The sequence below is a fragment of the Cyprinus carpio genome, chromosome B7 (assembly GCF_018340385.1).
Source record: "Cyprinus carpio isolate SPL01 chromosome B7, ASM1834038v1, whole genome shotgun sequence".
NCBI classification, from domain to species: Eukaryota; Metazoa; Chordata; class Actinopteri; order Cypriniformes; family Cyprinidae; genus Cyprinus; species Cyprinus carpio.
This window is the reverse complement of record NC_056603.1, coordinates 42,328,696-42,352,328: the sequence shown is the minus strand read 5'-3', so window position 1 is coordinate 42,352,328 and position 23,633 is coordinate 42,328,696. Positions and strand designations below refer to the sequence as shown.

The following is a 23,633-nucleotide window of genomic DNA, read 5'->3' as shown; positions in this document are numbered from 1 at the left end:
AACAGCATTATTGGCAAATTATAGTATAATTTAAGTAAAACAACAGTTTGAATATTTACCCTTCCATGGGGTGCAGAGCGATGGCACGGGGTTTCTCCATCCTCTGCCATAAAAGCACTTTACGTTGTGTGCCATCCAGATTGGCCACTTCGATACGAGACGTTCCTGAGTCAGTCCAGTAGAGCTTATTATGAATCCAGTCTATGGCCAGACCACCTAAGAATAATAATATGGGGAAATAACTATTATTTCTGCTTTAAAAAAACTGTTATTGCTACTACACGTTATGTATTTTCCTTGTTTCCATGCCAAAGCATGAAATTAACATTTGACATACTTTATTTAGTGAAAAGTCACTCTGTAATATGTTTTAGACACATACATACACACACACACACACACACGTATATATATATAATTTTTTTTTTTATTAATTAACTTATTACACAGTGCATTAGGGCTGCATGATTACGACAAAAAAAAAAAAAAACATGTTTTTTCATTATTTCATTTGACATTTTGGTTGTTGTGAGTTTTTATAAAAGTGTTGTTTTGTGTTGGGAAATTGCGTGCCATTTTCTTCATCTAAGCCACAAGAGCATTACAAATAAACCAAGAACTGTTCCTGGATGACTTTATAGCTGTTTTATACGTCTGTAAATCAAAACCTAAACTGTCAAACTCAATGATTAAAGGCATAGCTCACTCAAAAATGAAAATCAAAGTCATCATTTGCTCACGCTCAGGTTATTCGAATCAAGTATACAATTCTTTCTTCTGCTTAAAACAAATGAAGACAGCTGCTGGTATACATTGACTTCCATAGTATGGGGGGGGGGGAATAACACGGAAGTCAACGGGAACTAGCAACTGTTTGACCAAAACATGCTTCAAAATAACTCCAGCAGAAGAAAGAAATTCATATAGGTTTTTAACAACCTGAGTGTGAGCAAATGATGACAGGATTTTCATTTTTTTTTTAGTGAACTATGCCTTTAACTAAGCAGCATAAACAACAAAACTGTTATTCAAACCTTGAACAAATTCAACTTAAAGCAAGCAACATAATGATCCTGGAACGCTTCCATTATCCATCACTGAAATTGTCACTAACTACTTTGAATTGTTTCATGTAGCTGCAGTTTAGTTCGAGTCTGCACTCCTGTTATAATCAATGCAGCTGTCTACACTCTCTCGTCTATGCCTTGTTGACTACAAGTGTCTTTCCACTTTTGCTGCATCTTGCTTTTTTTAATTCAGCTAATTGGGAAAACAAGCAAGAGTCATAAATCAGTGAATATGAGGAACATACAGTGAAAACGACTGCGTACCTGGACTCTCAAGTCCCGTGGACACGACCTCCTCCACATTACTTCCATTCAGACTGGCTCTCATGATGCGGTCCAGTGTCACGTCTGACCAGAACACCAGCTCTTCGCTATGATGAAAGTCTAATGCGATGGCATTTTCCAGATTATTCAGTAATAATGTGTATTCTGAGCGGTGCGGCAGAACCTGACGGATATCAATCCGATTCGCAAACAACAAAACTGGTTCTGGACCTGCAAATAGAGAACAGTTTGTATTAAATTAGCCATCCTGGTTCCAAAATCACAGACATTTTGCTGCTTTCACTGTAGATATTCAGCCTCACCCAAAGCTTTGCAGCTGCGTTTGTCGGGTCGAAGCTCGTAACCTTGCACACACCAGCAGTGAAATCCTCCTTCTATGTTGGTACAGCCTTGACTACAATAACCTTCATCTGCACACTCATCAACATCTGCATTCAGAACACAAACGCAGGAAAGTTTAGAGAGATTAAATACATTACATAAAAACATTTATTAGTCAGTTTAACCTTTAAAAATTTAGAACTTGCAACAATATCTAAGAACACTTATGGTGAACAATGTAGAAAAGCCAGATACATCCCTGGATTTCTACACTTAAAAAACCAAATGGATAAGTTTTCATAAAAGCAATCACTTAAGTGACCACTTAAGCTCCTAAAATTAAACGGTCATTTCTTACACTCATATTTTTTGGTGCTATGTGCATAAAAATTCAGTACCATGCAAAAGTTAGATTCTTCAAAAAGTTAAGTCAGTTATTTATACCCTTGTGAAAAAGAAGTGCACTTAATTGTATTGAGTGCACTTGTAGTGTCCTTCAAAATTTAAGTGTATTTTTTTTAAAACTGCAGATAATATATTTACAAAATAAAAGGCATTACATGACTGTGTTTCTTTAAACAATTAAGTACACTTTTAAAAAGTGTGCTTTGTAATAGTCACATTAAACGTTTACTTTAAAGTACATGTTAAATCATTGTTTTAAAAATATTTTGTTGTGCAATTATTTTGATGTGTTGACTAACATACTAACGCACATGTAAAGTACTTGATTATAATTTAAACTGCAGTGTTTAGTTTGATATTATGTTTAAGGTTAATATATTTTAAATGTATTAAAACTGCAATTTTATCATTACAAATGTGTAATTACAAATACATTCAGACACCTGAAGTTTCAATAGAAATTACATTAAACTATATTTTAGTTTATCATAAATGCTTGTCAGTACATACAGCACTACTTTAACCATATTTTAAAGACAACAGAAGTAATTATAAGGATGTACTTAAGTCCTACTTAAGTGGGCCAAAAAAAGCATTTTAACTATATTTTCAGATTTTAACTGACAATAAAATGCAATTAATTGTTTGGTCATAAAATAAAATAAAAATTAAAAATAACAGGCAATATTTCAGATGATGCATCTATTTTCCCATAAGAAAATGAATAATAACACTGGCAATCCTGTTCAAAAGTTTATGCCCCTTTGGTTCTTAACTTTCTTTTCTGCTGTCTTCTCATCTATTAACTGTCCTTTGGTTTCCCTCTTGTCTATGGCCTCACCTCTGCATGTCTTCCCATCCTGTGTTAACGTGTAGCCGGTGTGACAAGTGCACTGCACCAGACCTCGAGACATCTGGCATTTCTGTGAGCAGCCTCCATTGTTAACATTACAGTTTTCTTCACTTGACTTGGAGCCTATAAACACACACAGGCAATGTTAGGAAGGAATCAAATCATCACAGAGGAACTAGCACCACTAATCTTTTGTAATATTTCACAGGTACTGCATGTAATAGTGCATTTTGTAGACTCACGACAGTCCTGGTGTGGATGCTCATCAGTCCCGTCTTCACAGTCCTTGACGTCATTACAAACCTTACGCTGGCCAATACAGCGGCCATTTCCACACAGGAACTGATCCGACGCACATGGAGGAGTTTCTACAAAGGGGATTGTAAAAAAACAAACAAACAGAATAATATCATGAAAAGGCAAATAAAATGTAAATAACTCTTTTACACCGAAAATATAAATATAGCAAAAAATCCAAGCAGACTTTTCAGAAACCATAACTATGCACAGCAGGTACGAAGGTTTAATCTTTAAAAACGTCAATTTAAACCTGTTTTAACAAAACATGCATTCACAGCATGTAGGCACATTCATTACTAGAGCGTATAAATAATTTGAATAATTTGGAAAAAATCCATTTAATTTGATTTATACTAAGTCTATTTTGGGCAGATTTTGGGAGAAATTTAGAATCACATCAGTGTCTCATCAATGGATGCTCTGCAGTGAATGGGTGCCGTCAGAATGAGAGTCCAAACGGCTGATAAAAACATCACAATAATCCACAAATCCAGTCCATCAATTAATGTCTTGTGAAGCAAAAAGAAACAAATCCAGATGATGGACTGGAGTGGCGTGGATTACTTGTGGATTATTGTGATGTTTTTATCAGCTGTTTGGACTCTCATTCTGACGGCACCCATTCACTGCAGAGCATCCATTGGTGAGCAAGTGATGCAGTGCTACATTTTTCTAAATCTGATGAAGAAAAACTCATCTACATCTTGGATGACCTGAGCGCATCCAAGGACATTTTAACAAGTTTTCATTTTTGGGTTAACTATTCCTTTAAGAGTTAAAAAGTGTAAGTTGTCTTTTACGTTCCTTACCCGTCTTTTCACAGCCTTCTTCATCACTGTTATCAGAGCAGTCATCCTCCCCATCACAGCGCCATGACAACCGCACACATCGACCAGACGTACAGCGAAACTGATCAGCCATGCACATCGACGTACCTGACGGTGAGAAAGAGGCATGTGACAGATGTGAAATCCACTCGCACACGCAAATACTACAATAAAACAGCTACTCACTGCAGTTCTTTTCATCTGATTGGTCGTCGCAGTCGAATTCTCCGTCACACCTCCAGCCTGCATTGATACACATGCCACTGCTGCACATGAACTCTGCAGAACGGCAGGGCTGGTGCGAGGCTGCGTTCACACACACACACACACACACACTCATGAAACTCATCTGTATTAGAAAATCTTCTTGAATAACCCTTGTGGAAAGTAGTATACTTTAGCATACTTTTAAAAAGAGCACTTTTATGGAAATAGACTATTTTATAAGAATACACAAGTGTGAATTGAATGAAATGATTTCAGACACTAAATTGCATCTTAATTTCAATTAAATGCAAATGTATCATAGTTTAAATCTACAATAAATACAGTTAGATTAACTTTAGAGTGCTTTCTGACCCATTAAAGCAGGACTTAAAGGGATACTCCATCCCAAAATGAAAATTTTGTCATTAATCATGATGGACTATTCTGACGATGCTTTTCATACTTTCCTGGACCTTGACACTGTTATTTATTTGGCAGTCTATGGGACAGTCTCAAGCCTAACGATTTTCATCCAAAATATCTTAAATTGTGTTCCGAAGATGAACAAAGCTTTTATGGGTTTGGAACGACATGGAGGTAAGTGATTAATGACAACATTTTCATTTTTGCGTGGAGTAACCCTTTAAACATGTGTATATGTCATTGCACAAAGTGCACATTTATAATGAAGTTGCAATTTAATACATTTTAAAAAAAATTACTTTTTATGTAATATTGAACAACACTATTGGTAAAATTATAATGAAATACTTTACAGTGTTTGAATAAAAAGAAAAATCCAACAAGCACATTTTTTAAAATCCACAGATTTACAGTAAGAACCATTTTATCCTAAAAAAAAAAAAAAAAAAACATTTTAAATGAACCACTAAAACAAGTGCACTTGATTTTATTAAATGCACACTTGTAGTGTACATCAAATATTAAATGTATAATTAAAAAAAAAACTGTACTTGCAGATAATATTAATGAAATAAAAGGCCACTTTTTAAGTGTACTTAAAGACAGACACTTTCATTCCTAACACACTTAAGTACACTTAAAAGGGCACTTTGCAATTATGTCAAAGTAAATGTTATACTTTAAAGTACATTATTCTTGTTTTCATAATCTTGTCATGCTTTAAAGTACACTTATTTTGATGCATTGACTAACATAGTAAAGCACATGTAAAGTAATAAATTAATATTTTAACTGTAGTGTTTTGTTTGATGTCACATTTACCCCCGGTTTCACAGACAAGGCTTAAGCCTAGTCCCAGACTAAAATGTATGTCTGTTTCAACTAAAAAAAATTAGCACTGATTGATCTTAAAACGTCACCACCTTTGTTTTGTCTCAAAGCTGACCAGTAAAGTTTTTTTGTAAGGAATGTTTATAAAAATACTCAAAATGTACTTATTGAACTAGTCTAAGCCCTGTCTGTGAAACCATGCTTTAAAAATAATACATTTCATTTTAAAATTTCAACAAAAATGACATTAAATTATAGTTTAGTTTATCATGTGCTTTTCCATACATTCGTTAGTACACTTTATCAATATTTCAGAGACAACAGAATTATGAAATTACATAAAGATGTACTTAAAACCTGGCTCAAAATACTAAACTTAATTGGTAATACAAATTTAAACTATAATACACTTGGATTTAATTACAAAGTATATTATTTCTATTATACGTATGCTAAAGTGTGCTTTTTTACAAAAAAAGGTGAGAATAATTCTAATGATTGTGAGCAGAGAAAAAAAAGAGGGATTTCTAAACCAAATAAATATATATAAGAGAGTGAGAGAGCGAATGTTCCTTACAGCAGTCCGACTCATCAGACCAGTCCCCGCAGTCGTCATCTCCATCACAGTGGTAGATGTCCAGAATGCAGCGGCCATATGCACACTGAAACTCCTCAACACTGCATGTGGCTGTCATCACGTCAGATGCTGGAGACAGAAATTATGTAACATGATTTACACTCCCACACACAAACAGTGCAACAAATCCCTCTCAACAGCTATTTGCAATAAATAAAACAAACAAAAACAAATATAACAGAAATAAATACAGTCACAAGCAGCAATCACTGGGATCCAAGCACATGAAAAAAGTGGAGAAATTGACTCTTTACACTACACATGCACAGCTTTGGATGGCCTAAAATGAGCAAAAATGATTCAGAAAAATCTAAAATAATTGAAGAAATACGACTAAAACATACATTTTCTCTTTAGCTTCACCAATATGACAAATTGCATGACTTTGATTCCATGTGTAGCGGTCAATTTTCTGAACCTTTGATCTAAATTTCATGTTCCCACCATGTATGTTTTGTTCTGTAGATTCTGTTAACAAGCAAGCAATGGATAGATGCATGGCTGGATGGATGGATGATGGAGGCATATACGGTTAGATGGAGACGTGGATGCATAATTAATGGATGCAAGGATGGATGGATGGATGCAAAATAGATGGAAACATGGATGCATATTTAATGGATACAAGGATGGATGGATGGAAGGATGGATGGAAGGATATATGATGGATGCATAATGGATGCATGGATGGATGGATGGATGGATGCATGGATGATGGCTGCACAGAAGGATAGATTGAAACATGGATGGATGGAGGGATAATGCATTGATGGATGGATGGAGACGTGGATTCATATTTAATGGATGTAAGGATGGATGGACGCAAATTAGATGGAAACATGGGTGCATATTTAATGGATACCAAGATGGATGGGTGGATGGATGAATGAATGATTGATGCATGGATGATAGAAGGAAACATGGATACATGATCAATGGATGCAAGGATGGATAGATGGATGGAAGGATATATGATGGATGCATGATGGATGGATGCAAACAGATGGAAACATGGATGCATATTTAATGGATACAAGGATGGACAGATGGAAGGATATATGATGAATGCATAATGGATAGATGCATGGATGGATGCATGGATGGATGGATGGATGCACAGACAGATAGATTGAAACATGGATGCAAGAATGGATGGATGGATGGATGGATGGATGGATGATGATGGATGGATAATGCATTGATGGATGGGTGGAGACGTGGATTCATATTTAATGGATGTAAGGATGGATGGATGCAAAATAGATGGAAACATGGGTGCATATTTAATGGATACGAGGATGGATGGGTGGATGGATGAATGAATGATTGATGCATGGATAATAGAAGGAAACATGGATACATGATCAATGGATGCAAGGATGGACAGATGGATGGAAGGATATATGATGGATGGACGGATGCACAATGGATTGGTGCTTGGATGGATGGAGGGATGGATGGATGGATGCTTGGATAGATGGATAATGGCTGCATAGACTGTTAGATTGAAACTTTGTTGCATGATCACTTGATGCAAGAATGGATGGATGCAACACGGATGAATGGATGCATGATACATAATGCATGATGGATGCATGGATCAGTGGATGCATGGATAGAAGAAGGGGTGATCATCTGACAAATAGGTGCACTCAAACTCTAAATCAACTTACGGCAATTCTCTTCATCAGTTCCATCTTTGCAGTCGGTGTCTCCATCACAGTACCAGTGTTCTGCGATGCAGCTTCCATCAGAGCAGCGGAACTCTTTATCAGAGCACTTCCTCTTATCTGGACACACATACAAGCACAGAAAGGCATTGAAAAAATCTATTCATTGTATTTACTGGGGTTGGAATGAAGGCTGTTTGGCAGAAACCTTCGGACAAACTTGGCAGAAATTAAAAATGAACAAATAAATCCCAATCCCACTCCATCTGAAAAATAAATAAATAAATGGCAGGTGCAGACCTTGAAGAACTGATTAAATAACCTTGTTTTGTAAACTTCTGAATATTTTAATAAACTGATGGTTAGAAACCATAAGGTCTGCACAGCTGTCATTGCTGCAAGTGCAGGAATCTTTAATAAACAATTCAAAAATACTGCATTTAATTAAAATCTAAATCGGTATTTGTAACATAACAAATGTAACATTTAATAAATATTATGTAATCTTGGTAAGATTAAATAATGAAGCCTCTTTGGGATGGCATACATATATATATACAGTATGTGTGCGCATAGAAATGATCTCACCGCACTGCTCATCACTGTTATCTCCACAGTCATTGTCTCCATCACAGTACCACAGGCTCCGGATACAGTATCCATTTTGACAATGAAACTCATCCTCCTCGCATTCTCGTGGAGCTGAAAAAATTAAATTAAAATCATAACAAAGATTAAACATTTGAACTGTTTTCACCCAAGATGTACAGCAGATGACAACCTTCAACATCACAATAATCCACACCACTCCAGTGCTTCAGTAATGTCTTGTTACAGTTGAGAAAAGCTGTTGGCAAGAAATGAATCCATCATTAAGACGTTTATAACTTCAAACTGCTGCTTCCGACTAAAATATCTAAAAATCTATCAATATCTATAGTCTATAAATCCATAATATTGTATTTTACATATATATACTTCTAAAGATATTAACTGATGGACTGGAGTGCTGTGGATTACTTGTGGATTATTGTGATGTTTTTATCAGCTGTTTGGAGTCTCATTCTGACGGCACCCATTCACTGCAGAGCATCCACTGCTGAGAAAGTGATGCAATGCTTCATTTCTCTAAATCCTTTGAAGAAACAAACTCATCAACATCTTGGATGGCCTAAGGGTGAGTACATTCATACATTTTTCTTTGGGTGAACTATTTCTTAAAGGTTTGAGAGTTAAAGAATATATTATCTATACATTAACCTTGTGCTCCTCACCAGCAGTGCTACAGAAAGTGCTAGCAACACACTGCAGCGACTCAATCCAGTGCACTGGTGGCGCTCATAGCATTTTATTGACACCGATACGGGACTCCAGAACAGCAGCATTAAATGCGATGCTGCTTGTATTTACACCACCCACTGCGCCAGACACACACACACCCACCGGTGTATTTCTGCACCGCCGCTCTTTTACCTGCCATATGCACAAAACATTTCTCAAACTGCAAAGCACACTGGAAAAGCAAAAATCGAATGAAATCCATCACGCTTTTTCTGATACCTCTGTTCTGATGGTTTCTTTGTAGTAAAATGCATATGGTTAAATAAAAATATCTCACTTGCACAAAAATGCTAAAAAATTAATCCCAATACACAGGAAACGCATGCAGTCGTTAAGCTATTTTTATTGCATGCCACTAATTCACAGAGGAAGTGTAAATTATCACAATATTGATATATTAGCTGATAATATAAACCAAAAGAACAGACAAAAGCTGAAAAAGAGGGATGTTGAATGTAAGAGAGGAGGCAGTGTGGTGGAAAGGAATGAAAAATTCATGGAAAGCTTATGGCAGACAGACCCCCCATCAAGAGACGAGCCTCAAGAGTGCAGCACTGAGAAATATGGGTCAGATGCAAAGACTATTGTTGCTTCTGTTTTCTGCCTCACAGCATTCAAATGTAACAATGGTAAGGACTGCAATGAAACATATTCTTTGGTTCCATATCTTTATACTACTTGCACAAGACATTAATAGTAAGGTCCATATGGTGTTCCTTTAGTAAGCGGTGCAAAATGGGTTTGAAGTGAAGGAGAAAATAAAGTGCAGGTAAAATATTTAACACTGGTGTTGTTTTCTGGTCATTCTGACACAGAAAGGATTTTATTTTTTCTGAAAATGCTAATCATTGCATTGGACTTTTTTTTCCACACTTCGTTAGACTTGCTGTGCTCCCTATCAAAAATAACTGGCCAAATGCTTATTTATGTCTTTTTATGCAATATTATTACTAAATCTTCAATTCAATCTTTTTATCAACTTGTTTTCTCTTTGTACTTCCTTTTGGACCTGACTAATTATAAGCCTCAGTGATCTGAGGTTATGCACCTCAGGTTTTGAATGAACATCGACAAAAAATTCCACAAATAAGGTTTTTTTTTTTTTACACACTCAAAGTGCATAAGCACAAATCAATGAGCCCTACAACCAACTAGCTCCAAAAGAAATACAAAACCTGTGCTAATTGGAAGAAAACAAATTGACAAAAAGATTTGGTTATAATACAGCATAATGAGAGATTTACAAGCAAGTTTTTGTAGGCTGGTCATTTTTTATCAGGAACACCAAATTTGACTTGAAATAAGGATTTCCAGCACAGCACGAGAGTTAATAAAATAGAAAATCTACAACTCAGTCCAAACAGCAACTGCTGTCTGGCACATGTTCAAACATATTTGTATATTAATAACAAATGCAAAATGAGGTTTTATGGCCAGTAACAAATAATTATGGTCAGTAAACTTCCCCAGCTTACCCATCATAGGCAGGCGTGACCCTGGCAAACACATTTAGATGTGTGACTCAAGCGTCTCTGTAGCTTATTTTACTCATTTAGCTGGCTGGAGTTGAAGTCTATTGGATATTTAACTATATATGTTTTTATTACACTAATCCTCTAATTTGTCTGAACATGTAGGAGTCATTTTTGATCAAATCTGTGGTCTTATTCCACCTAGAACCATTGCCAAAGTGAAGCCACTATTCTATAAGCTTTTATTTTATTCAGAATTGATTACTGTAAAGCACTTTTAGAAAAGACAAAAGAGAGACATATTTCTCTTGTGTGGACCGCTCTTTCATTTAAGGTCAACGAAAACCATGCTGTTGTTCATTTACAAGTCCAGTCTAACACTTAAGAGTGATCAGAACAATTACCTCTATAGTTCACCCAAAAATTACAATTCTGTCATCATTTACTCACCCTCAAGTTTTTCTAAACTTCTTTCTTCTGTTGAGCACAAAAGATGATATTTTGAAGAATGCTGATAACCAAACAGTTTCTTGTAGCCATTCACTTCCATAGTTAAAAAAAAAAAAAAAAAAAAAAAAAAAAAAATCAAGTGGAAGTCAATGGCTACCAGCAACTGTTTGGTCAAAATCTCTTCGTTTGTGTTTGAGAGTGAGTAAATGATGACAAAATTTTATTTATTTTTTTTCTTTATGGGTACATATATACACACAGCACTTACTAATGACTGTACAACCACCTGCATTTGAGATACATGCTTGCTCTTCAGAGTTGCAGTCAATAGTGACCATCTCTGAGCTTCAAAACGACTCGAAAAAAGGTGTCAAAATAATTATAGCACAGTTATTTTATGACAGAGCTGCTGCTGTCATGCACTCATGAATGCACACAAGAGAGCAACTCCCCAAGGTCAAGATTTTCACTAAATAATTTATGCTACTTTGGCTCGTTTCTCACCAAACCTTAGTGTATGCTTTCACAACACTAGAATATACAGCACGAGTCTTAAAAATCATTTTGATAGGCTACCTTTTGTAGCTTGAAAAGATGGTCACTATCTGCTGCCCTTGTATGGACAAGAAAAAGCATTTTTCAAATGTTCTACTTTTGTGACTAAAATAATAACTGAATTTCCTTTTTTCCTGTGTTTTCTGAAAGTTTTTCGTCTTTAAACTATAACACAAATACTAAATTTACTCACGACAGTCTTGTTCATCGGAGTCGTCCTCACAGTCGTTGTCTCCATCGCATAACCACGAGCGCCGGATGCATTTTCCATTATCGCAGTGAAAGTCTAATGGTGAGCATGTGGGCAGTACTGAAGAAATGGAGGAAAGTAAAACCAATAAACCAGTTAAATAAAAGACAAATAACTTCAATTTTGACATTTTGAATAATAAATAAATCTAGTTAATAATAATTATCATTATTATAATTATTAAAATAGTAGTGTCGTAATTATTTGATAAACATATAATAGACAAAATAGTGTAATAAACATAAAATAGGGTATTCATTGTAGTGCACATTTTGGCTAAAACAGTTCATATTTTATAACTGCTATGCGTTCAGTGTGTTTCGTGTAGTGAGCTCTTCAGTGTTGCTCCTCATTAGGAGCTTAGAGGAAGGATCCCCTGCTGAGTCTTTCTGTGTTTTCAGGCTACAGCATTGAGAACAGGACATTGTTAGGGTTCCTCCTGGTGCTTGTTCTGCACCTCCTGTCTTCTGTATGGCCCTGTAGAGGTGGATACGCTCAGCTGAGCCCAGCACCCTCCGCAGGGTCATACAGTCCCGTCAGGAGCTGACTGTGAGGCAAAAAAGATGCTTTCTTTTGTGCCGCTGCAGAAGGATGTCTGAGGTATCTCCTGATACACAGCCAGGAAATTCCTGAGCCCCTCTTTTACTACACTGTGAATGCAGGTGAACAATACCTTGTGAAAAAAGAAGAACTCTTACTTAAACTGAATTTTCAGTTTAATTCAAATTCAAAAATTAAAAAAAAAAAAAAAAAAAAAAAATATTTGCAGATTATAACATTGAAATGAAAGGCCACTTGAGTGTGTTAAGAAATATAGTGTGTGTGTATATATATATATATATATATATAGTCACTTAAGTACACTTTTAAAAAGCGCACTTTGTAATTATGTAAATTTAAGTTTTACATTTTCAATCACTGTATTAATAAACTTTTGTTGTGCTTTAAAGAAATACACTTATTTTGATTTGTTGACTAACATACTAAATTACTTGATTGTAATGTATTTTAAAAGCACTGAATTGCAACTTCATTACAAATGTGCAATTTCAAATATATTTCAATAAATTACATACAAGTTTCAATAGAAATGTCATTATTAAGTATATTGTAGTTTACTATAAATGCTTGTCGGCACATTCAGCAGTACTTATAACCATATTTCAAATAAAATAGAAGTATGAAATGTACTGAAGTCTTAAGTGGATTAAACAAAATTAATATAAATGTATTAATACATTTAAACTTTAATACATTTTTATTTCATTGAAATTAACATGCACATAAGCACCCAAAACATTGTATTTTTACTTAATTTTATTTTACTTTTTTTTTTTACAGTACACTAAAGGGTCTAAGTATGCTTAAATGTCTTTTCCGCAAGAATTGTACAGTATACACATGCTAGACAAAGCTGCACTGCAATTGAATTATGTAGGTCCGTTAGTCCGACTTCACAAAAAAAAACAAAAAACTACAATTTCAGTCAGGCTAAAGCATTTACATGACATTTTATGAAGACAAATGATGGTTTTAGTCTGACTGAAATCGATTTTTAAAGTGCATGTAAATGCACTTTGTGATGTACAATCAATTTCAATTGATTGTAGATAAATTCTCACTTCATCCAGTGCTCTTTTTGTTCTCTAAAAAAAAATCACGTTTCTGTTTTATTGAGTGTGAAACCACTACAGACTCTACAGCACTTGAGAGAGATTTCCTGAATGTTTCAATTGCAAAGCATTTTGCAAACCCCTTTGACAATGGAAAATGCATTTGAAGTGTGCTCAATACTACAACAACTGAACAAAGGATACTCCAGCACACATATAAATGTACACTACCATTCAAAAGAACTTTTGTAGAGAAGGGTTTCAGCAGAGGATTGAATAACAATTTAACCTCAGCGCAAATGGTCTTAGAACGAATAAATAAACAGTTTGTGCATTTGTATGACGTGATTGCATTCTCATGAAGGAGTGTGTATAGAGACTCACTGCAGCCGTCTTCATCGCTGTGATCTCCGCAGTCATTGTCACCATCGCACTGCCACTGCGCTGGGATGCACGTGCACTCACCAAACGCACTGACCGCACATGTGAAGTGATTTCTTCCACAAGAGCATTCGGCGCCACCTAAAACAGCTACAAAACACGCATAAACATAAGTCAGCTATTACAAGTTTTCAGAAATGCTGGGTTTAAATACGCAAAGGAAATGTTTCATCGGTCCCACTTTATATTAGGTGGCCTTAACTACTATGTACTTACATAAAAAAATAAGTACAATGTAATTATTGTATTTATATTGTATTGCAAAAACACTTTTGCTGGTATTGAGGTGGGATACGGGTCAGGTTAGGGACAGATTTGGTGTTACTGGTAGGTTTAAGGGTGGGTTTAGGTGTAAGGTATGGGTCACCAGTGTTTTTTTTTCCCCAGTGTAAAAACATGTACACAATAAGTGCATTGCATCAAATGTACATAGTAGATAAGGCGACCTGATATAAAGTGAGACCGTTTTGTCTAATTAATATGCACTAATTTCCAAATCAAAAACCTGAATGGAATATTAATAATAATAAATTCATAGCATTGCAACTGAGTGTTCAAACATTATACTTTCTCTTTGCTTAATTTAATAAAACTTTTTAAAAGTTAAGAATTGCAAACTTTTTTTATTTTTTTTGCATTGTAAGTTTTCTAAAATGTTAATTAAATATGCAAATGATACATTTTGTTGAACAAACATGCACTAATCTGTAAACATTTCCAGAATAGAAATCTGAACATTGCATGAAGCCAGGTTCAAAACTGATGTTTCATTTTGCTGACATATTAAAGGTTTTGTTTTTGAGAATAAAACATTGAGATATGAACAAATCCCTCAGTAAAAACCTTCAGAATATTGGAAATTTGGTGTATTTAACTGCTGCTGAAGTGAAGCAAAAACTGAAAAATCTGTATTGTTATTCAAATCTACAGACAGAAATAGAGAAAAGTGCCTGTCTCTCACTGACTAGCTGTCAGTCAGGGATCTGAAGTTCAAAAAAAAAGTCACTAGCCACAAACAGCAGATTATTATACGCTTCTAATGACTGATTGCGTGTTTCTATCAAGAGAAATGCAAAGAATGTTTGTGAGAATCACCACTGCCTTACGTTCCCAAAATCACACAGGGGAAATTATTAAACAAATAAAGATGACCCTTGACAAGATAAACACATTAAAGTTCATCCAGCTTGTTCCAACCAAAGTTACTTCTCACCACAGACTAGAGTTAGAAAATTTCAACCCCTGCAATTTCTTCTGAACTCAATAATTCAAGGAAGCGGAAAAGTCTATTAATATCTATTCCAGCCCACCTCCCTTCTTTCAAGTATGTGCTTCATCATGTATATGATGCATGAGAATGACCTGATGACCTTGGCTTAACTTCAGATCATTTGCATCTGTTTGTTCCGCTCATATCTGAAGAGAGTGACCGAATGAAAAGTGAGGAAGCCTGGAGTTGAGTTGGCGCTCAGCATCACATGGTTCTGTGCTCGTTTTTGGCAAGCTAAAATAATTACAGCCCTTCTCTTGTGGGAGATCAAGTTATATATGCCATGTTTAGTCACTAAATGGAGCAAGACGCTCATCATGTACGCATTAAAGACTTGCCATTTCTGTTTCAAAGTCAAAAACACTGTTAGCCTTAATATCATTGAAACAGAGCAAACAATGACAGAGATAAAAATGTAATATACATTTATAGTCCCAGAACATATTGGGGCGCTTTTTTGGCATATTTTTATGATAGCTGAAGCAGGCTTTAAAAATACCTTTATTAGGTATCCTAACTTTGCATTTAAGGTATACATTTATCAGCATTACAACAGGCCAGCAACTGATCGAAATTTAGACAAAACATATTCTAAAACAAATCAATTTAAATGCAATGAAACTAATACTTGAAGTATGCCTTAACATCCCAATATATATTTTGAGGAAATTGTTTTTCAGATACATTGTAATTCATTTTGAATAATTAAGAAATTCCATGCTTTTTTAAAATTAATTCATTACACTATTGCTTTAATCCAATAGGTTTTTAAATGCTTTTTTCATAAATTAATAATTCTGTGCTTAATCAAGGCAAGCAATATACTGTTTTCCACTTAGTTATCCACATCATCTTAGTTATCTTAGTTATCCAGTGTCATCACATTGCAGTAATAATTACGGTTTAAACTATATTCTACATTCTAAAAACAAATGGCTCAACAAAAATTTATAATAACGAAAAATTAAAAAACAATAGTTGGCATCAGTCTTTTCAGTTGTGACAACTTTAATGAAATTATGTTAAACTAAATAATTAACGAGTTGAAACTTCATTTGTAGCAAAAACAAATGTTTAAGTTTTATTTAAAATCACATTATTTCTGTAAAATACGGGATTATTTTTACACCTATTGGTACATTTCTTAATTGCGCTCATATTTGCTTTTGTAATAAATTTGAAAAAATAAAAAAAAACATACCCATATAAGAAATAATCAGTATCGGTACAACTGACAAAAAGTATTGGTATCATATCGAATTAAAAAGGTTTGGCATCATTCATCCCTATTAATTTATTTTAAAATAAAAAAAATTAGTTGTTCCAACACACTAGCAAAACAAATAAGGATCCACCGGTACTAAATTTCTCCACTGACAATGACTGCCAATTATTTAGAATGATGTCCGTCGATAACAATATTCTGATGATTTGGTTTTCTTAAGGAAATGAAATCTCTCCCACCTAATGCTTTAAACTATAGAGAGCTCTCTCATTTGTGACCCTGGAGCACACAACCAGTCTTAAGTCTCTGGGGTATATTTGTAGCAATAGCCAACAATACATTGTATGGGTCAAAATTATAGATTTTTATTCAATGCCAAAAATCATTAGGATATTAAGTAAAGATCATGTTCCATGAAGATATTTTGTAAATTTCCTACTGTAAATATATCAAAATGTAATTTTTGATTAGTATTATGCATTGCTAAGAACTTCATTTGGACAACTTTAAAGGCAATTTTCTCAATATTTTGATTTTTTTGCACCCTCAGATTCCAGATTTTGTAGTTGTATCTCAGCCAAATATTGTCAAATCCTAACAAACCTTGTTTATTCAGCTTTCAGGTGATGTATAAATCTCAATTTCAAAAAACTGACCCTTATGACTGGTTTTGTGGTCCAGGGTCACATTTGTTCCATTACTATAATATTAGAAGTTAAAAACAGAACAGAGCCCAAACTTTAATATTCAACTGCCATTTAATTTATGATATATTACTCACAATAAAATAATAACTGAAATGTTTGTTCAACTCAATTGCACAATCTTCACGTCAGATTTATTTAAATATGCATATATAATTAACAGTAAGTAAGTGCCCTTGTGTTTGTTTTAATAGCTAACTAACGAACTGTGAACACTGGCTGACTGCAATGTTAAGTGACACTTCATTCACAGGCTGATTTATTGTTATCTTTCCGTGCTTGAAACGCTGATTGAGCAATTATATGAGACATGACACATTTCGGTAAGTGTATCTTTCAACATACCTTCTGATGTTCAATCATGTTTATTTCATGCTAGAACTTGCCTTGAATCCGCAATCTGAGATAATAACAACTAAATTGCTTGTGTACGCATGAAAGCAGAATAGATAAGGACACCGATTGGCAAGATATGACTACTATTGATGGACATTTTGGGTTTATCCACGTTATGTTAGTGTTTAGCATCCAGTAGCACCATCGTAAATTGGTGAAGTTGGCATATAAATGAGGATGCCAGGGGGAAAATAGAAAGGAATCATGTTGTGCAAAGGTGAACCCACATATTCATCTTCGTAAAGTCATTTACTCATTTCCTTATTTTTGCTCCAAGCAGATAAATATGGCAAAGCTTTAGAGACCAATTAAGTCCGATCACTTACACAATAAAAGAGCAGCAGATTTGTCTGTACTTGAATTATCCCAAACATCATCTTTTCATTTTCCACCCTTCCATTTTCTAAAAACCCCTCACATCTGGAATCTCTCCTCCTCTTCCCCCCTGTGGCTACGCTTGCTCTCCGTTACAGACATTGGCAACAAAAAAAATGCCAATACCTCACTGTGTGTGCATGTGCAACTGCCGTTCTCTCTAATTTCTATCCCGTGAAATTACCCCTCAACCACAAAGATATATCAACATGTCTTTCCAGAAAGCTGTCAGACTTTCGAGCTTAACCCCTCCAACGCAGAATGAAGACGCAGCTGCGGGGAGCCGCTCTTTCAGCAGCGAAAGAAAGGATTTACATCTAAAAAGTCCATCAACACTTATGAAAGGTTTGCTCACAAGAGCTCAGCAGCGCTGCAAGTTGGTTATCTGATCTATTCATCGCTTTATAAATGGAACAGAGGTTAATCACTGACATTTTTTTATATTTCGCTCATTTCAAAAGAGCAACGATTTCTATGAAAGTTATGCAAAGTGACTGGATGCTGGTTTTAACTCTTTCCCCGCCACTGATGAGTTATCTCGTCATTTACAAGACAACGCTGTCCCGCCAAAGACAAGTTTTTACGGCTTTTCGTGTTTTCACTGTTATACACTCGGGGGCGCTATTACACATCTTCTGAATGAGTACAACACCTCCCGAAACAAAAAAGACACGTGAACAGGACGGAGAAACGAGCGATCTCTAATGTAAACAGATGCATATGAGAAATAATGCGATCATCAGCAATAGACAGCATATAAATGAAAACTACATGATGTTACGGAGAAAATGATGATCCAGGAAGTGGTATATGGCTGTGAAAGCTTTGGAGGTGTTGATGGAAGTGATTTACTGGATTTATGCTTTGTTAATCGTACTGAATATTATCCAGATGTAGTTTTTGATAAAAATTCGATTTTCTCACCTTTTTGCTCAAAATTTTACATTTTAATGAAACCTACCTACTGTATATTCAAGTGTTGATAAAAAAAAGAATGCTTTAAGCTAGAATAAAACAGATTTATTTGTTTAAAAGTAAAGGCTTTGATCTTTATTTTGGTTTATTGCATATTCAAATATTCATACAGAAAAATATACAGTAGGTCATCAAATTTTAGTGAAAATCATCAAAAAATCTTTCTCAGGCTCAAAAAAACACCAAAAAACACTCCAATGTAAAGAGTTAATATAACTGGATGAGTGGGGAAAAGGTTCAAGTTGTTAAAACAAGGATTATTACTGTCAAATAAAACCATAAAAAGGCATTTTCATTACTTGTGTTGGGGGGAACACATTTATATTTATATTTGTATTTCATTTAATGTTTCTTTCAGCTAGTCAAGGTAACATTTTGTTTAGATTAAGTTGGAGTACTAAAAAAAACTATATAATATATTTTTTAAAATTATAATAAATGACAAATGCAATTAAATTACTACAACTTTAAACTAGAAAATACAAAAAAAATCTAATTCAAAACTTTCCAAATTTACAAAATTATTAACAATATTATAATAGAATATAACAGAACATTATCTTAAACTAAATTAGTGTAGTGTATTAAGATTGGCCTTAAAATAAACGATGACATGGCGAAGTACTGGTGAACTAAGATCTATTATTTGATAATAAATTAACTAATTTAGTTGATGATATCTTGTTTATCTGGAAAAAAAGCCAACTGGATGGGCTTCAGGATCCCGAGACCCAACATTGGACGTGTTTTGGAGAATGGATTTTTTTCACTGAACTGAGAAGGAAAGGTTTTTTTTTTTTTTTTTTTTTAAGTTTGGGAAAAGATAATCTGAACTGTTTTGTAGAATGGCTTTGGGCTCACTACGTTTAAAATATCTGCTCAACAACTGTAACATAAGCCCTTTTTTAAAGACCCTAGAGAAAAATGGAAAGAGACATTTGTCTGCAATTTAAAACAAGGGTATCCTATTGCAGATGCCAAGTGCGGCTTTGAATGACGGAGGTACAGTAAAGGGGAAATGATTATGATGTATTTAGAGGGTTAAAAAAAAAAGGACTGGAAAAGAAAAAGTGAGGGCTTGTCATTGAGTGGAGGTTCTTTTCCATCACAGTCAGCCATTTTTAATGAACTTGGCTGTTGTAGCCTGCATTTGAGGCAGGGCTGAGAGTCAGTGGGCTGAAGGAATGGGACGGGGAAGTTTAACAGTGGCATGAACATAAAAAAAACAAAGAGAGAGAGAAAAGAGGTTCAGCTGCAGCATTAGCAGCCTCGACTCAAACATCCCAACCGCAGTTTGAATCGGAACCATACAGATCTGAAGCTATTATAAAAAAGAGGTTAAGCAGAATAAACGATTTGAGAAGTCCTGCATACATCATTAGAGAGAAGTCTGATGCATTATGAACATTACAAGGTCAATAAATAAATAAGTAATAAATATGCATGGATGAATAGTTCTTCACAACAAGAAAATATGCATTTAGAACAGATTTCACGCCAACCCTCAGGTCATCCACAACATAGAGGAGTTCATTTCTTCATTAGATTTGGAGAAATGTATCAATCCGTCACACTCTGCAGTGAATGGGTGCCGTCAGAATGAGAGTCAAAACAGCTGATAAAAACATCACAATAATCCACAAGTAATCCACAACACTCCTGTCCATCAGTTAATGACTATTCAATTGAAAAGCTCCGTGCTTGTAAGAAACAAAACCATCAAGATGTTTTTAACGTTCATTACTCATCATATTGCTTTATGTCCTCTGAATGAGGAAAGAAATCTGCACCTTTTACAAGCCAAAACAGCTCTAAACAAATATGTGGCTGGATTTGATGTGAGAGACAACAGGAGATAGATTTTTCACTGGAGGAAGCGTTATTATGGATTCACATTTTGGCCAGAAGTGACCATTTAAAGTTAAAAATGCCTTAATGATGGAGTTTTTTTCTTACAAACACACAGCAGTTGGCTTCACAAGATGTTAATTGATGGACTGGAGTGGTGTGGATTATTGTGATGTTTTTATCAGCTGTTTGGACTCTCATTCTGACGGCACCCATACAACGCATAATATACACAAATCAGACACTGATGTGATTCTAAATTTCTGATGAAGAAACTAACTCCTCTACATCTTTGATGGCTTGAGGGTGAGTACATTCTCCAGCATGCACATTATCTGTTTTTGAACAAATGTGTGCATTTAATCCTAGCGGATAAAAAGGATCAAATCTTTTTATTGTGCTCCATTTGCTTCTCTCACTTTAATTCCTGCTGTATTTTGTGCCAAATAAGGAATCCTCTGGTGTGTTTAGACACAACGGGAATTTGCTTACAAAAAGACTGTCATACTGTGAAGTCGTATCTGTTCACACAAAACCACTGAATTTTTGGCAGATGGAGAGAAACTGTCATTGTTCTTCCAAAAGATTTCTTCAATATCACACCAAACCCCTCACAGGAATTGTCTCTTTTGCAAAAGAGTCTGTTTGGCTGCTTTGGAAGAGTATGTACTGTGAAAAGCAGTATAGAAAAGAAATTGGACTAAAATTCACAGCAGACAATAGTGACTCAGTCTCAGTTTGGAAGAGAAGTCACTAATCTTGGATCATTGTACAGTCAGCGGAGGTGATGTGTGTAACTTGTGTAAAACCAGCATGAGCAAGGGTAAAATTTTTTAAACATTTGCATTCATTTGTTATGCAAAATTATGAGTGACACTATTAAGGGAGACTTGGGTTAGCAGAGCCACATAAGTTGCCCTCCAGGCAAGGGTAAAGGAGACAATTAAAATGAGACTAATAGCTAATTTCAGACTCTATTAACTAATAACAATGTAGGAAAAATACACCGTAAAAAGTTGTATATAAAACTTTTTTTACAGTCTTCAAAAATACACATTTCAATGTGCTACTTGCAGATTCTTTGTAATTATTTGTAAAATTTACTAGCAATTTCTGAGTGCAAATTGTTTCTGCATCTTTTTTTTGTGAAGGTTCATAAAAATTACTTCAAATATGATGTTAACAATAATTCACTGACATTTCAAAATATTTTGCTGTAAAATGTTCACATTTTTTCCAAACACATCCATGTTCAAAAGGCTCAAAATGTTAAATATTTAAAACGTGATGAAAATTTTGGTTTCTTGTTTTTAGAAACATTCAATTTATAAATAACATCTCATTCTTAGATGAAAACTAAAAACTAACCCAATTGTTTATTTTTAAAAGTATTTTAATTATTTAAATACATAAAAAAGCTTAATTATCCAACAGTTACCATTTTGAAAATAATAAAAAGTGTTTCATGTAGTAATTCATGGCTATTAAAAAAAATAATAATTACAACACTCATACCAGCAATTTGCTGACTCGCACAATATATATTTGTAGGTCTGGATAAAGCATGTTGGGACATAAAACACTTTAAACCACAAAGTAGAAAATTTACTTTTCAAAAATAAACCACTTTAATAACAGTACTACCGCGTGCTCATTTCAGTCTCAGCCAATAGTATACAACAGAACCCTTCTAAATATTAGTATTAATATAATACTAAATTAATATAATAATTTTAATAAATAGTAGTCACACAGCTGGCATGTTATCCAAATCTCCCATACTACAAATAACTATGATTAACATTACAATGCATTTTACTGTATTTATTTATTACCCCTTAACTGTTACATTTTAGTCATTTTGACATCGTTTATGTGTTTGCTTTGAATAGATGATCTCAAGACATCTCCAGACAACTCTACAACATGTACTTCACAAATAATACTGCATATGATGATGATAAATACCGATCATCAAGAAAAATAATACTGCAATTAAATATTATCTGCATGTCAGTTCCCTTTCTCTTCCTCATCTGATCCTTCTTTAATAACGCTCAGAGTTTTTTTCACATTCCTCTGATGTTCTTGCTATGAGATATCTGAGTTTGGCTTTACTCCAGCTGCCCAGTCACTGCTATGTGCTCTATATTGTCTGAACTAGCAGCTCAGAAAGACACCAGTGTAAAAGTGAGGCCACCCAGAGAGATTTTCACAGGACGCATGCATCAGCAATCCCCTCCCCACAGACACACACACACACACACACACACAGAATAAGAGAGAGAGAGAGAAATCTCTGGATCAAGCTGATCTAAGCAGATGTAATGACTAAACAATTCCAGCACTGAAATGATTTGTCTTCAGGCTTAAGTAGCTTGTCTGGATAACCTACAATCTCGTGTAGCCAAACTTGACTATCGGCATGAAGTCTGGTTCACTTTGCAGCTTATTCTGGCACTGAGACGGACAGTCTGACTGATTCAAAGCAACCAGCCGTAGTATGTTTTGATTCTAGCAAGCAGTTTATGGGTGTGTTTTTCTGCAATAAAGCCAATAAAATACCAACATAGAGAAAAACACAACTTTACATACAACACTGAGAGAATGCGCTAAAATGAACTGATTACTTTGCAGATATAACAAAATACACTATTATGCTCATGGAAAGTTTCATACAGATTATCTTAAACTCGGAACGTGTTTGAGTTCTGACAGAAATTTCATAATTTGATTTTGATGCAAAAGTTTTTGATTGAATTTGAATCCAATGTCAATTTATTCAACACTGATTTATTTGAAAACCTTTCAAAGAAAGTGCATGTCAATTCTTCAAGGGAAATAAATCTCTCTTTCAACTAAAGACAAAAAATATACAGTGAACCCTGTCAA

General features: G+C 34.7%; 1 protein-coding gene across 3 annotated transcripts in view; it reads right to left on the bottom strand.

The window, feature by feature from the left end:
- Positions 1-23,633, bottom strand: part of LOC109092228 (low-density lipoprotein receptor-related protein 4) — a 93,104-nt gene that overhangs the window by 36,962 nt on the left and 32,509 nt on the right. For all 3 annotated transcript variants that reach the window (XM_042728743.1, XM_042728741.1, XM_042728742.1), the window contains exons 2-13: positions 13,892-14,038; positions 11,838-11,954; positions 8,415-8,528; positions 7,830-7,946; positions 6,097-6,225; positions 4,245-4,364; positions 4,041-4,166; positions 3,174-3,299; positions 2,920-3,054; positions 1,655-1,780; positions 1,332-1,562; positions 60-216 (exon numbers count right to left, since the gene is read on the bottom strand). In XM_042728743.1, coding sequence (XP_042584677.1) covers positions 60-216; positions 1,332-1,562; positions 1,655-1,780; positions 2,920-3,054; positions 3,174-3,299; positions 4,041-4,166; positions 4,245-4,364; positions 6,097-6,225; positions 7,830-7,946; positions 8,415-8,528; positions 11,838-11,954; positions 13,892-14,038 — 1,645 coding nt within the window. The remainder of the gene's footprint in view (positions 1-59; positions 217-1,331; positions 1,563-1,654; positions 1,781-2,919; positions 3,055-3,173; positions 3,300-4,040; positions 4,167-4,244; positions 4,365-6,096; positions 6,226-7,829; positions 7,947-8,414; positions 8,529-11,837; positions 11,955-13,891; positions 14,039-23,633) is intronic.